Raw genomic sequence first — 13,597 nt, 5'->3', positions numbered from 1 at the left:
TTTCTTCACATGTTGTGATCTCCCCCGTTTGTCTGCATGAAACAGTGTTGCTCTCCATGCACCAGCTTTGTTGAAATGTGGCACACTTGTAGGATATTAGTCAAGACAGTTCAGTTTTCGTCGAGATATCTTGAACGCCAAATTTCAGAGCTTGTCTATCTGGAACTCACTTAGAATGTTTGTTTTTTTTTTTTTTACTATGAATTAGTTTAATGTTCCAGTTTTTTATGTTGATAGCAGTTGCACCAACTTATATATTTTCCTCATTTTCACCTCTAATAGCTGCAGACAATGTGCATTGGTAGAAGGTCTCTGTTACTGGTTGCTTGCTTGCATGGGACAGAAATCATCCATCCGCAAGTCAAGAAGGACACTCGTGGGGAAACCTAAACATCAGAAAGTTTGTTTCTGCTTTGTAAATTCTTTCCAGTGGTTTGAGCACAAACAGAAGAAAATCAATACATTAGCACCTCAGTCCTCCAAGTGAATTTTGTCACAACAAAACAGCTTTGCCAGGCCCATTTCATGAAAATTACTATTGCTAGATGTACGCATTCACAGAATGAAATACAAAAGGATTTTACAGTATTTATTTAGGTCATGTTAATTGGCACTTGAAGATTGTTGTGTGAATATGGGGTGGGTGTGTTTATGTGTGAGTGTGAGAGAAGTCCCTGTGATGAACTAGAATCCAGTCTGAGCCGGTTTTCAGTCCCTGATCTGGTGGGATAGCCTCTGGCCCCCACAAGCCTGAAATGGATCGAGAAAGTTCCAGAATAAACCTACTGAATGAACTCTGTCCATTGAGAGCCATAGCGTTTGCACAGTCCTTGAACGTACCTGAATGGTAAACCTTGCATACATTTTCTAAGTTGGTTTTAATTGGTGCACAGGCAGGCTACATGACTTGCTCAGCTACACACACACAGTTGGAGATATGGCCAGAAGTGTTCTCAGTCTTGCAGTTTACAGTAAAGTTGCCTGAGGGAACCAAACTTTTAAATTTTACTAAATATTCAGTAGTGTGGTGACAATAGAGTCCATAGAGGAAGTTTTACTGTAGTTTACATTAACCTATGGAAAGCATTCCTGGGTTGGGCGGAAATAACCCCACTTAATGACCGATAGTGGGTTGTTTCTAGAGGTGGGAGGAGAATATAGTTGCCAAGGCTCACTGGTGTGAAGAAGAAGCCATAGTTAAAAGAGAGAAAGTAAAAGGAGTGAGTGAGCGAGCCATCCCACCGTGTAGACACATGTTTAACACCTTTAGGGTTAGCGTTGAGGTCAGTAGGAGTTAGTGCTGCGTCTCTTTACTCTGTAAATTTGGATTCTTTCTTATGTGTATTGTTGTTGTTTTTGGCCTGCTTTGCATTATTTGATATGTGCAGAAATGACTCAAGAGATTCCCCTCCTATATTCTAGTTTTGTTTATTTTTTTTTTTTTTTTATAGGAATACACATATACTTTGTGTTTGTGCATATACAGTCAAAAGACATTATGTTGAAGCTATATAATGTACTGGTGATACCTAACCTGGTCTACTGTGTGCAGTTTTGGTCTACCGGCTACAAAAAAAATGTATAACTGCTAGAAAAAGTCTAGAGAAGAGTGACTAGGCTGATTCCAGGACTACAGGAGACGAATTATGAGGAAAAGGCTGATCTCCTTCAGTATAAGCAAAAGGAGATTAAGTGATGACATGATTGAAGTATTTAAAATTACATAGGAAATTAGTACAGTGGATTGAAACTGTTACTTCAAAAAGAGTTCATCAGAATTCTCCCTTCAGTTTCCATCTTCACACAGGGAACCATAGACACATGGAATAACTTGCCAAGTAATGTGGTAGGCAGCAGAGACATTTAAAACTTGACTGTGTTATTTTGGGGAAATTCAGTGGATAGGACTGGTGAGCCTTGTTGGGCTGAATGGTATGTTCTCCTCTAAATCTTGCTAATATTCTGATATCTCTGACTGACTGCTGACTAATTTGCAGACATGTTAAATTTAACCAGTGAGATGAAGTGTAAACCTAATAAATACCTCACAGATCAAAGTTTGCTTTCATAGTGGAACAAGGCAGCACTTAAATGAATCCTAAGGAAACCTTCAATCAAATAGAAACTGTGAGCAGGTGTGGAGCCAGGATTGCAAAACACAGTACGCTGGTTCGGAAATCCTGCTTCTCGGTGCATATGGTGTGATCCATTTTTATAACAATATGAATTGTGGAGAATAGAGAAAATGACTACCTGCTTAGTTCTGAACATATTGGCATATTATAAGTGCTTTTGTGGATTTTGCCTGTTTATGATATGTAGTTCTCAGTCAGTGTGGTGGTGTGTGTTCTAGAATAGTTTTAGAGGTAACGGTATACTGCACATTATAGCCTGTAAGTAAAATATACGAGTTGAACCTGATGAAAGTTTTATCAACCCACACAGTAAACTGATTTACCATATGCACTAGTCAAGCTGCCAGTTTACATTGTGCCCAGTCTGATAATCTGCGGCTGCTTTGAGCATGTAATTAAGTCTATTCTTTATTTACTTGCTCTTGCATTGGACCTTGGAAGGGTGCACTTTGCTTATATATTCATGGTTAAAAAATAGCTTTATTGTGAAAGACAATAGTACTAGGGTCAAAGAGTGCCAGCAACAAGAACGTGACTGGGATGGGAAAGGCAAAGTGAGAGTGAACTACATGTAGGAGTGGTCTTGTTCCTGTCAGGGTGGGGACATATGGACTACTCAAAGGCAAGCCAACTTGTACAGTATATGTAACTGGATGCTCTAGAAGGTCAAGGTACTAGTCCTGAATCAAGGATTATAAGCTGTCTTGCATAATAGCTGGCCACTATCTGGAGAAGCTGGACCTAGATTTAGAGTAAACTTAAGAAGCACTGGAAGGAGGTGGCTGCTTCCCATTTAATTGGTCTGGAGGAATGTGTTACCTCCGTTCTGAAGTGGTGAGGTGTAAGACTGCATTGCAGAGCTGGGCATATACGTACAACTGAATGCTCAGTAGTGTTGTACTAACAGCTGGTAGTCTGACTTCTGTTTTGGCAATCAGGATGCCCAAAGTAGTTCCAGGGCTTGGATAGAAATGAGAAAAGGGGAGCAGATGAAGCAGATGCTGGTGGAAGAAAGAAGCTGATGAAAGAATGTGTGAGACTTGCAGAATGACATGTCTTGATGGAACTTGTTGGAATTTGTCAAAAAAATTGAAACAACTCAACTGACTAAGAAGAACAAGAATGGTTGCAGTGTTCAACTCCCCAACCCCCGTTCATTTTGTTTTCTCTTTCATATCCTCTTTATGCTTCACTTTGATGCTTTTGGCCTTCTTTTTATTGCATTTTATTTAGAGGCAAACTTCAATTGTGCTCCTTTCTGATATTTATTGTGATTTCACCTTCACTGGTCTGATTGGTTGAAACAAATAATCTAAGCAGACTTAATTTGTCTCTCCCCAAAGTGTTATTCATTATTACAACTTTTATCAAACACTAATTATTTATAGGAAGAATCTATATGATACTTTCAAGCATTATCATTAAAGTACAGTCTGATCATAGTAAAAGACTTGAATCTAGGATATGGTTGATTCGATAGACCTGATACCTCCATTTACCGATATTCAAGTCATTCTGATCTTCTAACCCTTAGCCATACAGTATGTATTGTGCTATAGCATTTTAAAAATGTGGTTACACTCTACAGGTACAGTATGTTGCACCTTGGTAATCTGTTGAACAGATGATTCTCAATGGGTCTTCCCCCAAAAAATATATTAAATAGGTTTTTGTTTTTCCATTATAAATTTCTATCTGTTGAATTTATTTTCTGTTTCCTTTTGCTGTATATTTAATCTTTCATTCCCTTTTGCAGTGTTTATTTTTTTTATTCCACCACCATCAATTTAACATTCAAAATAGGTGAAAGACTATGGAAAATCAAAACATTGTTATTCCATTTCAAATCAGCATAATTTTCCAGAAATCTTGTGCATAATCTCGAATACCCATGTTATCCAAGAGATACTCTGTAAAATTATTTTGATGTATGATCAGTACTTTACACGATAAAGCCACTTTTGTGAGGGAGAGGGGTGTCAAATTTGACACATTTATTTTTTCATCAATTTCACAGGACCACATCTAGAATTAAACCACCTAGTTCAATTTGTGCATACTGGTACCTTTAGAGGTATAATACATAACAAGATCAAAATGTTTGGTCCAGATGACACTACTTGGTAGGAGCAGACCTTCATAAATGGAAAAAATACTTTGTCTTTTTTTGTTTCTTCAATAAGCATTCTTCTAACTGCAGCCTTTTTATCAAAATTTAGATACCTACACAGGGATTTTCAGAAGGTTATAAACAAACAAGAAACTGCATCAGGGTTTGACCAGCAGACCTCTAAAATGTGAAAATCTCATTTTGGGTCTAATTTTCAGACATTTTTAAAATTATTTTCTCTAAAACAAGCCTTACTTATGTGCATCTTTCAGTTTTATTTTCCATTCTAAACATGGGCTAAATTCACCATTTGTCAATAGTGATAATCATCATGTTCTTCATCACTAACTTGGGTATAGGATTAATGAAAAAAATAAACCACCAAAGGCACATTAATACCACACATGAAGAACAGCCACTTGATGTATCATTAAATACAACACTAGTTGTAACGAAATGTTAACATCTTGGTATTGCATCAGCTGGAATGTGACCTATTTTATTTCTGTTTCAATCAAAGTGTAGAATGTAGGGTATCTTTGTCTTTGAGATCATGATGGTACTGCCACCCAATGACTGTTGTAGGTACACTAAACAGTACAATAACTCACTGTAATGGCACCCAACAAAGATCGTCACTTGGTGGCCAATGGAAAGACTGTGCAGGATAGTTTGGATATATGAAACATATCAGGATGTCTGCACTTCACTCTTGTCACAAATCACTTTGATCCAATTTTTTTCGTCAAACATGCACCCAACATAGCCTCCAGTAAGACACTGGTTTAATGTGAGGGGTGCATCTGATCCATCAGGAATGTGATTGTGAGAGGGCAGCATCTCAGTTGCTGCTTCAGTGGTAAATATTCAGCAGACACCCAGCTGACTTTGAGTTTGCCACCTTGTAGGGATGTAACAGTGTTATTCTTGAGTACCAGGTAGTCTTTTGGTCATGGAGAATCACATTCTGTGTTCAGCAACATGAGATGTTATTTGAAATGAAAAAGTTTGGCATTTTTTGTAACTTACTGATTGAGAATTCTGTGATTACCATTATTGGCACATGGCACATTTAGCCTATGTTTAGGATGGAAAATTCACATGAAAGATTTGCATAAGAAAAGTAAGGTTTGTGTTTTGAGAAAGGCACAGTGTAGAATAAATGAAAATCCATCCATCTATCCAATTTCCAACCCGCTGAATCCGAATACAGGGTCACGGGGGTCTGCTGGATCCAATCCCAGCCAACACAGGGCACAAGGCAGGAGCCAATCCTGGGTGCCAATCCACCGCAGCACACACACAAACACACCCACACACCAAGCACACACTAGGGCCAATTTAGAATCGCCCATCCACCTAGCCTGCATGTCTTTGGACTGTGGGAGGAAACCGGAGTGCCCAGAGGAAACCCACGCAGACACGGGGAGAACATGCAAACTCCACGCAGGGAGAACCCGGGTCTCCTAACTGCGAGGCAGCAGCGCTACTACCGTGCCGCCCTAAATGAAAAATATTTTTTTAAATTATCTGCAGAATTCCACATGCTTTTAAGGTGCTCTGAAAATGAAATCCAAAATTATTTTTTGGATTTGAGATGTCTGCTGTTCAAACCCTGATACAGTTACTTTCTTGTTTATTGCTTTTTCAAAAAGCTTATATAGTTATCTGAATAAAGAAAAAAAATAATTTCCATTACAATCAATCATATATTTATATGTGTACTGTATATGTACAGTATATATGTTCAGGGCCGGATTTAGACTTGATAAGGCCCTAAGCTATTTGAGACATGGGGCCCTTTATAAGTCCAGATATTCTATGTAAGTGCCAAATATGATTTGTTTTGGGGCCCCCCAAGAAGGCGGGGGCCCTAAGCTATAGCTTGTGCAGTTTATACGTAAAGCCTGCACTGTATGTGTTGTGTGTGTGTGTGTGTATGTATGTGTGTATAAATATATATATAGTGTATGCATATATACACTGATCAGCCGCAACATTAAGACCACCTGCCTAATATGGTGTAGGTCCCCATCGTGCTGCAAGAATAGCTCTGGCCCATCGAGGCATGGACTTTGTAAGCCCTCTGAAGGTGTCCTGTGCTATCATGCACCAAGATGTTTAAAGTAGATCCTTTAAGTTCATAAGTTGCGAGGTGGAGCCTTCATGGATTGGATATGTTTTTTCCAGCACGTCCCACAGATGCTCAATCAAACAGACTGGAGAATTTGAAGGCCTAGTCAATACCTTAAACTGTTTGTCATGTTCCTCAAGCCATTCCTGAACAATTTTTGCAGTGTGGCAGGGCAACTACCTAAGGTTTTTAGACATTGGTCTCGATGGTATGTGGTGATCTTCGCACTGTGAATGAATAAAAGACCAGTGCACTGTAATCATACTGCCCATCATGTCCCATTACTCATTTTTAATTGCACCACATTTATCCCAACAACTATTTACCTATTTCTTAGTTATTGGAAGCTGTATGAATATGTTCACTATGTTGATTTTGGCATGCATTCATGTGTACAAGCAGGTAAATATTGCAGTAAGAAGTTTTTTTGCACGAGTTTTCTAGTGTCAGGTTCCAAATTTACCAAAGCTGGATACATTAGTCATTGAAGAGGAAAGTAATAAGGAATAATTTAGTCATCTTGCCAACCAAATGTTTTTCTTCAGAAGCATGGATTCCTATAATTTGTAAACTTGAAATTGTTTTTTATTTTTTCTTAATTGATCTTTTAGTAGATTTCCACGTTATATTTCCAGAATTTACAAGTATAAAATTCATTTATTCTCCTGTGACAGTTAAAATATTTTGATTTAGAGATATTGATAAACTTTAAAATGTTCCAGTGTTCATGTCCAATACATGGACAAATGTCACTGCTGATATGAATTAAATTAACTTTTGTGGAAGGCAGCTATATATGAGACTTTTTTCAAAATTAGCCTCTGTTAGATATCTGACTGCATGGCAGGTGCTTACGTGTGCTTTAAAAACCTGCTTATTCTCAGAAACATAGTTTGTAAAATGCCATGTACACCTTTATTCCAATTAGACAAACTGGGTTATTGGTCTCTGAAAGACCAGGGGCCTCATGCATAACGCCGTGCAAAGAATTCACACTATAACATGGCGTATGCACAAAGCGGAAATGTTCGTACGCACAAAAAAATCCAGATGCATAAATTTGTGCGAATGCCAACTTCCACTCCAAAAATCCTGGCCAGCGTGAAAAGTAACTCACGTGCATGTGCCTGCTGCCACTCCCCATACTCCTCCCAGAATTATGCCTCTTTGAATATGCAAATCAATATAAATAGCCCTTAAGCTCAGCGTTCTGTGAAAAGGCAATGGCAAAAGCATGGGGGGAAAAATATAAGAATTTCAGCAAATACCAAGTGGAGGCAAAGAAAAACGTACCATTTGTTGGTTTAAATAGTGGGATAAACAACAAAAGGAAGTTGATCGAGTGACATAGAGTGTCGGAGAAACTCGAAAGCTCAAGTTTACAAAGTCGCACAGTGCCCGAAATTAAAAAGAAGTTGTCAGATATCAAAGTCACCGTGAAAAGGTGAGTCGTAGCCCACCGTCTGAGTGTCATATGAAAGCTTATTAGGGTACAGAGAAAAAAAATAGGCACAGAGTGGGGAAAAAAGCAGGAAATGTCAACTTTAATCTCTAAATTTGCAGTTTAATCACGTAGTTTATTTTGTCAGTAAAGTAGAACATTGTAAACTTCATCTTTAAAATCGTTTAATTTACTAGTTTCTCAAATCCCATCATAACTAAAGTAGAATGTTAAATGCTTTGTTTTGTATTTGATCTTCTGTGTGCTCTGTGTGTGAATCACTACGTACTGTACTTCCAGGCTTTCTCTTCCTCTGACAGGACACAGAATCCATTACATTCGTAATATTACAGCTCTTTGAATAATTAAAATACTGAGATGTATACTTGATATCATTTTCATGATGATAGGAGTTAAAGCATGTTATTAAATATGGGAACACAGTGGCGCAGTGATTGTTCCTGCCTCACCCAAGATGCTTATTGTGCCGTGAGCGACCTTCAATTAAATAATTTATTGCAGCAATACTGTCTGTTTCAAACGTACTAACCTCCAATTCCTTTCCTTCCTTTTCTTTCTCCAAATACCCAATTGCCACACAATCAGCTCTGTAATAGACGTTAAGCCATCTGTAAGCTTAGAACACAGATTCTTCAAAACTTTTGAGAAACTTTGAAATATCTTCGTAATACATGTTTGTTTATTCTATCCATCTATCCTTCCAGTATCACGTCAGCACCAGCAAGAATACAGCACAAGGCAGGAACAATCTGTGAATGGAGCGCCAGCTCCTCGCTAGCGCTGCGGCACCGTGTCCTCACATGTTTAATTATTAACAATACAGACTACTGAAATCAAGTTAGTTTTATCTGTGTAATGTAATATAAACATATTTTGCTGCATTTCATCTTAAAAATGATATCGTCATCATATGTAAATGCACGCTTTATAAAGTGGCTCAGGTTGTGCAATATTATAACTATTGCAAGTTTGCAGTGAGGTGATTGTACTTAGAAGTACAAAGCGTTCTACAAGGAGCACTTGATAGACTGATTGAGTGCATTTAGAGCTCTTGGGATGAAACTGTTTCTGAACCGCGAGGTCCGTACAGAAAAGACTTTGAAGCGTTTGCCGTTTGAGAGCAGTTCAATAGACAGCATGGCTGAGGCAGCGTGTGCTTGATGCTGTATATCGATAATTCTCTTTCCAGTCAGCTGCTGAGCTGTGATTCCCCACTCGGATATAATGATATAAATACTCCGAGTGGTGCAGTGAGAGTAATATGGAAAAAGATAATCTGCTATTGCAACCCCTAACGGGAGCAGCTGAAAGTAGAAGAAGGTGCAGTAAGAGGAACAACGCTAAACAGCTATGGTATTTAGAATACTTCGGCTATTCCCTGGACCATTATATTGCTACAGGTTAATTACAATCAGATGCCTTAATCTAATAAACAATATGCAGTTAGTTTCAGTGTATATGATAAAGCCGTGTCAGGGATGTGGATCTAAAAAAGACAGGGTAAACACACAGGAACAGTAGCACTGCTTTGACGCTGAGTGCTGCCAGTTTGCAAAACCGAGTGGAGAACTTGTGTACGCTAAGGTTGGAGATACCGTGAAAATGTGTGTGGCTTTACAGCAAGTTTAGGTTTTATACATTGTGATTTGAACGTGGAAACGTTCGTACGCAACATTTTTGTGCATATGCACCTTTATACATGAGGCCCCAGGTCTGCATGCATAGTAAACCCTTATCTAGGTTACAGTTAAAGATTTTGTAGCCTGTGCATCTTTGCTTTGCCCTCACATCCAACAATCGCGGGTAGAAAACAATGGAAGCATCCATAAAATTAAATTTCCTGGGGCAATTGCTAAGGCAGTCGCATTATTCCATCTCCTAGTTCAAGTAATCTGTCTGTATTTAAGAAAAATCTAAACTGATGTTGATAAGCTGAACATACAGTGCTAAACTCTACAACATGGCACCATACCTGTTTTTCAGATTCATGATGGGCATTAATGAAGTTTAATTTTTTTTTGCGCATTTTTATGACATCGAGAAAGGAGAACTACGTTAGTGAGGTTACACATGTAAACTGGCTTTATAACAAATGACATTTCTGTCTTATCCCAGTTTTGTGTGCGCATGTAATAAACGCTCTCAACAAGAGTGTTTTTTGAGGAGCTAACAAAATGCTGGGCCACCTCCTGCCAACAAATGACTCCTTGATGTCAGACAAGCATTTAGCATAAAGCAGGTTGAGATATGTACAAAGGGTGACTGGTTTTAACTAAGAGTTTTCTTCCTAATTGTGAGAATATTAGGACAGAAAGGTGGAAACAACCAAAATGAGCATAGAAACTCTTGTAATGGAGCTGTGGAGTGCTTTATGGGGGCAATGAGGAATCCTGGTTGAGTATAATGTTCTCACATGTAAAAGTTTATGAGATGAAAGCAGAGTCGTTGGCCTTTTCCAGCTATGCCTTTGAGTAGCTGAATGCTTTTGATCAGAAGTAGTGATACACAGTTTTATTTCTTGCTGATTAACTATTACAGATTTAACTTCTCCATATTTCTTTGTCTTCCTAGGCGCATTTGTAATCTGTTGGACCCCTGGACTTGTTCTGCTTCTTCTGGATGGACTACACTGTACCCACTGCAAGCTGTGTAGTGTCAAACGGTGGTTTTTGTTGCTAGCCTTGCTGAATTCTGCCATGAATCCAATTATCTACTCTTACAAGGATGAAGAAATGTGGAATACCTTTAAGAACATACTTAGGTATATTTTTTGTAGGAAAAATGATGCAATGGTATCAAGGGCAAACTTAAGAGCCTTGAGTTCCAGCATTGACAATGGAAGCAGATACAATGATGAAAGCCAGGCCTCGTTCCGTGAGGGTCTTAAAGCATAGCTAAGTGACAGACCTCCCCCAACAGGTATCTGCTAATAATAGAGACTTATCACATGGAGTGTGCTTTAAAATCTGCCAAAGTGATGAACATTTTAATGCTTAAAAACGTGATCATATCCAGTATGCTAAAAGGCAATGCTCTTTAAGTCTATACATTGTTTATTGCTGTGTAAAAAAATGGATTTTAAGTCTGCTGTGCCCTCAAGGCAATCAGTGAGGCTTTTATGAAGACCAGTTCAGTGTATATAATAATAGAAATGTGTCATTGGACTCCTGTGTGGTTAGCAGACAAGTTCATTGCCACTATGATGCTCATTCTCATTACCTCTGTGCAAGTGTTATTGTGGATGTCACATACAAAGCATGTACTGGAAACCACTGCAACTTTTAATGGTATTCTTAGAAATGCACTGTATCAAATGTAGTAGCAGGGAAGGCGCGTGTTTTTTTTTTTTTTTTGTGTATGAATATTATTCACTTTAACACTTTTTAGTAAAACTTTATTTTACAGGTGTACATGTTTTGTATAATACGGTATATGAGCCATTTTGTGAACTTTTTTGCATGCTCTTCTCACTTTCTTCAATCATTGTGTATTATTATTGTAAAGTATTGAAACACACTGCAGCAAAGTCATTGTCTATTATAATCGAGAGCTCAAGTTTGCATTCTCATTAAATGTATAGTATATATAAACCCTTCATTCTGGCCAGTGTATATTTTGCTTTAATGTGTTTCTCAATTTTCAGTTATTGTTAGAGATCACAATACCCATAAGGAAATGTGAACAATGAAGCTTGTATTTTTATTGTATTGTTATTAAGTGTGGTCGTCATATACAGAAGAGTACCAAATATAATTTTTTCTGATGGGTGATTTCAGATTCCATTGTCTGTGTGTGTTAACACAGACTAATGTGTAAACATTGTGAATAAAGGTTGGCATTCTTTAAAGTATTAAAGTGTGCAGAAATCTGCCTTGCTCGCCAGCACCCAACTCGTACATTCACATGTCAAAATGTGTAAGGAAAGGATCTGCAATAAACTCCTCAAAGTCCAATTCTCCGTTCTCCGATTTCCTTGCGAGTAAAGACACTTGATATTTGGTGTTCAACTGCTCGGTCTCCGCATTGGGCTGCTGCTCTTTCACCTTGAAGGCCCTGTTCATCATTGCTAGTTTTGCTCTGTCCTATGGGATCATTGGGAATGTCAGGATTTTTTTTTTTTTTCTTTTTTTCTTTTCTCAAGCTAATTTCATTATCCAGGGTTTAAAATTAATTTTTGAAATTTAAGCTGAAAGTGTGTTGGGTGGGGTTGTTAAACCCCCAAGTTTGTTATTAATATTTCAGATAAGTTTTAATGTCACAACTTATTCTTTCTGATGTTTGCAATAGTTTATGAAATTTTGAGTCAATAAAGTTACCTGCTATTCTTTCAAATTTTTTTTTTTTTTTTACTTTTCTACTAATTTAACTTTAAATGTTTTCTTTCATGTAAAGATTTGCACTCATATTAGGCCACAAAGCCAGACTTTTCAAAGAAAGCTTGCATTGTTAGAGTAATACAAAAATATCCAGAGAATGTAAAATATGCTGAGTAAAATAAGTATTTTTTACGTTTTCATCCATACTTAACCGTTTTGCTTGCCAGAGTGTAATTTTTTGCAGCTTAATGACAATTGAGTTGTCAGCACAAGTCTGTAAGTGTGACTGAGAATAATTTTGATGAACTTAATGCTGTTAAAATATATTTAACATATTGTTAACTTGGCACAGTAGGGCACACTGATTAGTAATTCAACTTTACAGTGACAGTATGCAATAATCTGTGTGGAGTTTCCATGTTCTCCCAGTGTCTTGTGGGTTTTTTCTGGGTTCTTCAGTTTTTCTCCTGAGTTCTCAAGATGGTGCAGGTTTGGTTAAATGGCCTCCGTGGGTAATTGAGCGGACCCTGCAGTGGACTGGTACCCTGCCCAGGCCCTTTTCCTGCACTGTGCCCACCTTTTCTTGCACAGACACACTCTTGCTGTGTGCTCCTTTGAATTAAAGTAGTCCATTTTAAGAATGGCTAGACTGTGAATAAACATATTTGCTTTAAGATTACCGCAAACTGTTGCCAGAACCAATGGGCATTTATAAAAGCCCAGAGCAGAATGTAAAGGTGCATGGTGATCACTCTGGAGAAGGCGTCCTACCTCATTTCAGCTGGCAGCTTTAGTCATGAGTATATCTATAGCCAGCTTTCTTGTACATTATCCTTGAGCATTTTTTTATATGTGTGTGTGTCTGGTTTTACTTTAAATTAAACATTTTAAAGAAATTACTATTATGAACATCTTTAGATATCACAGTAGAGCCACAGATTGGCAATGGTCAGTTCACCAAATAAAAATGAGTGAAAATGACTTGTATTGTTTAGTGAATTCATGTTTAGTTTCCTTAAGTTTTGTATTGATTTGAGTACAAGAATATGCTTCAGCTTGTTTTAGTCTTCACTTTAAGTTTAGTTTCTTACAGTACAGTTTAAACAAAGAGCATTGAGCAGCAGCCACTTGTTCAACGCCACTGAGCAGCCAATTGCAGAAAATCACAGTGGTGTATTCTGCATGGTGAAGAGCAACTGCAGCACGAAGATGACATCCTGGGCAAGCAAGCTTAATAAAACGTAAGTACTGATAAACATCAGTTAGTGCCTAAGTAAGAAACCGTAATTTCAAAAAGACCTCGAGTTTTCCTGCAATAACTGTGAAAGTTTGCTTACCAAATACTGTATGTATGGGAAATTTGCACATTAGTAATTTCCACAAATTCAGATTTTTTTAAAGTTATGTGGGAACCCTCAGTCCTGAACCAGATTACAAGTT

General features: G+C 37.9%; 1 protein-coding gene across 3 annotated transcripts in view; it reads left to right on the top strand.

Annotated features, from left to right (window-relative positions):
* The window catches only part of lpar3 (lysophosphatidic acid receptor 3), an 84,475-nt gene extending 73,287 nt beyond the window's left edge, over positions 1-11,188 (top strand). For all 3 annotated transcript variants that reach the window (XM_039734737.1, XM_039734738.1, XM_039734736.1), the window contains one exon: positions 10,413-11,188. In XM_039734737.1, the coding sequence (XP_039590671.1) occupies positions 10,413-10,735 (323 nt within the window). In that variant the 3' untranslated portion in view covers positions 10,736-11,188. The remainder of the gene's footprint in view (positions 1-10,412) is intronic.
* Positions 11,189-13,597: the final 2,409 nt, after the last annotated feature.

The sequence above is a fragment of the Polypterus senegalus genome, chromosome 14 (assembly GCF_016835505.1).
Source record: "Polypterus senegalus isolate Bchr_013 chromosome 14, ASM1683550v1, whole genome shotgun sequence".
In the NCBI taxonomy this organism is placed as follows: Eukaryota; Metazoa; Chordata; class Cladistia; order Polypteriformes; family Polypteridae; genus Polypterus; species Polypterus senegalus.
This window is presented reverse-complemented; position numbering and strand designations above follow the sequence as displayed.